Raw genomic sequence first — 2028 nt, forward strand, 5'->3', positions numbered from 1 at the left:
CAAGAGAGTTGGGGATCTCCTGTGGAGGGTGCTGCATGGGATCACTGCAGTAAATAAGATGTGGTTGTTGTAGTTAGGGGTTTGATCAGGGACACAGTGATGGTGGAGTTTCAGTTTTACAAAGCAATGGAGAACCTGAGTGTGTTTCAGAGTGTGTGTGTTATAAGGGTGTTTTATGTTCAGTGGAGGGAGGGGAGATATTTTTGCACATGGAACAGGGTGAGTGAATGGAATAAGTTTCCTTTCTGACAGATTTGTGTTTTTTTCATATGATTGTGGTTTTGTGTTTTATTGTGCCTTTGTTTTTATATATGTGATGTCATTGGTGTGGTGAGAGTGGAAATAAAGGATGGTTAAAATTCAGAATTCTGTTCTGCTGTTCTTACAGTGTGGACCATGGAGGAGAGAACAGGACCAAACCAGGACCCAGGAAATGTGAGTCTGTATCGACAGAACACTTTGCATAGATATACACTCTGCTGTGTGTGTGTGTGTGTGTGTGAGAGAGAGAGACTTCTCTCTTACACACATAAACACACAAACAGAAACACACATGTACACAAACACACATACAGAGGTACTATGACAGTCCTTTCTCTCTCACACACATAATAAGGTGAATATTAATAGTGATAATTAATGATAATTCATCTCATTAATGTCTCTGGTGTGCAGACGGCTGTCAGCTCACACTGGATCCAAACACAGCGCAGCGCAGCCTGTCTCTGTCTGAGGGGAACAGGAGGGTGACACACACACCGGGGAGAGCGGAGCAGCCATATCCTGATCATCCAGAGAGATTTGAGGGCCATCCCCAGGTTGTGTGCAGAGAGAGTGTGTGTGAGCGCTGTTACTGGGAGGCTGAGTTCAGTGTGTCTGAGTGGGGGGGAGTGGTTTATATAGCAGTGACATATAAAGGAATCAGCAGGAAAGGAGGGGATTATGACTGTAGGTTTGGATGGAATAAAAACTCCTGGAGTCTGCGGTGCTTTAAGCACGGTCACTCTGATGTCCTCAGTCACTCTGTCAGGCACAATAATAACCAAACACCCATACCTGCCCTCACCTCCCCCTACCGCAGAGCAGGAGTGTGTGGTGATGATGATGATGATGGTAGAGGAGTGTGTGTGTACAGGGTAGGAGTGTGTGTGGACCGTCCGGCCGGCACTCTGTCCTTCTACAGCGTCTCTGACTCTGACACACTGACCCTCCTGCACAGACTCCACACACACTTCACTCAACACAAACCCCTCTGTGCTGGATTTAGAGTGTATGACGCCTCAGTGTCCCTCTGCCAACTGGAGTAGAGGGGTGGGGGGGGGTTCAGCGTCGTTGACGCTGGTGCCACTTCATGTGGCTGTGGAGGCCGATGCGTGAGCCACACACTCGTCCACAGCTGGGGCAAGGGAGCCCAGATGTTGGGGCAATGCCGGCAGCCCTCTGGTGTCGTTGGGCACGTCTTTCGGTCCTCCTCTGTTGGATGGTGTGATGTATTTGTTCGGTCACCCTGCCCAATATTATAACTCCTGTACATAAGAGTAATATCTTTTAGCAGTTCAGGTTAAGCACTTGCTGTCTAAATGTGATTTTTTTTACATTTTAATACATTAATATTGCAGATGTTCAAGGTGTGTTTATGTACTTTTGATTATTAAAACATTAATATAACATTGAGATGGCAGGGTAAAATGTTTTTGAAGTAATAATTCTATCTGCTGTATCTGCATATTTTTTTAAAGAATCCAGTGGCAAACTCCTCCACTTAAATGTGCATTTTACTAGTTTTTATAGTTGCTTTCATTCATTTTCACAAGAGTTCCAATGTGCAAATTTCTGTTGGCAAATGCAGCTGATAGGGAGAATGCAGAATGATCACTGCAGTGTACTTATTTCCTTGCATTACTGTAAACAATGATGGATTGAGTTTCCTTATTAATTCTTTTAGGATTTTTTTTTTTTTTTTGCTTTAATTTTCAGTATTTTCAGACAATAATATGCAATGATTAAACCTGAATTATAAAAATATCG

At 43.7% G+C, this 2028-nt stretch overlaps 1 protein-coding gene across 1 annotated transcript; it reads left to right on the forward strand.

The window, feature by feature from the left end:
• Positions 1-692: 692 nt before the first annotated feature.
• LOC118218953 (tripartite motif-containing protein 16-like) lies at positions 693-1674 on the forward strand (the record flags this gene model as incomplete). Its single annotated transcript, XM_035401730.1, has 2 exons — positions 693-1092; positions 1144-1674. Coding segments are annotated over 2 exons (564 nt in total), but the record flags the coding sequence as incomplete, so codon positions are not given.
• Positions 1675-2028: the final 354 nt, after the last annotated feature.

The sequence above is a fragment of the Anguilla anguilla genome, chromosome 19 (assembly GCF_013347855.1).
Source record: "Anguilla anguilla isolate fAngAng1 chromosome 19, fAngAng1.pri, whole genome shotgun sequence".
In the NCBI taxonomy this organism is placed as follows: domain Eukaryota; kingdom Metazoa; phylum Chordata; class Actinopteri; order Anguilliformes; family Anguillidae; genus Anguilla; species Anguilla anguilla.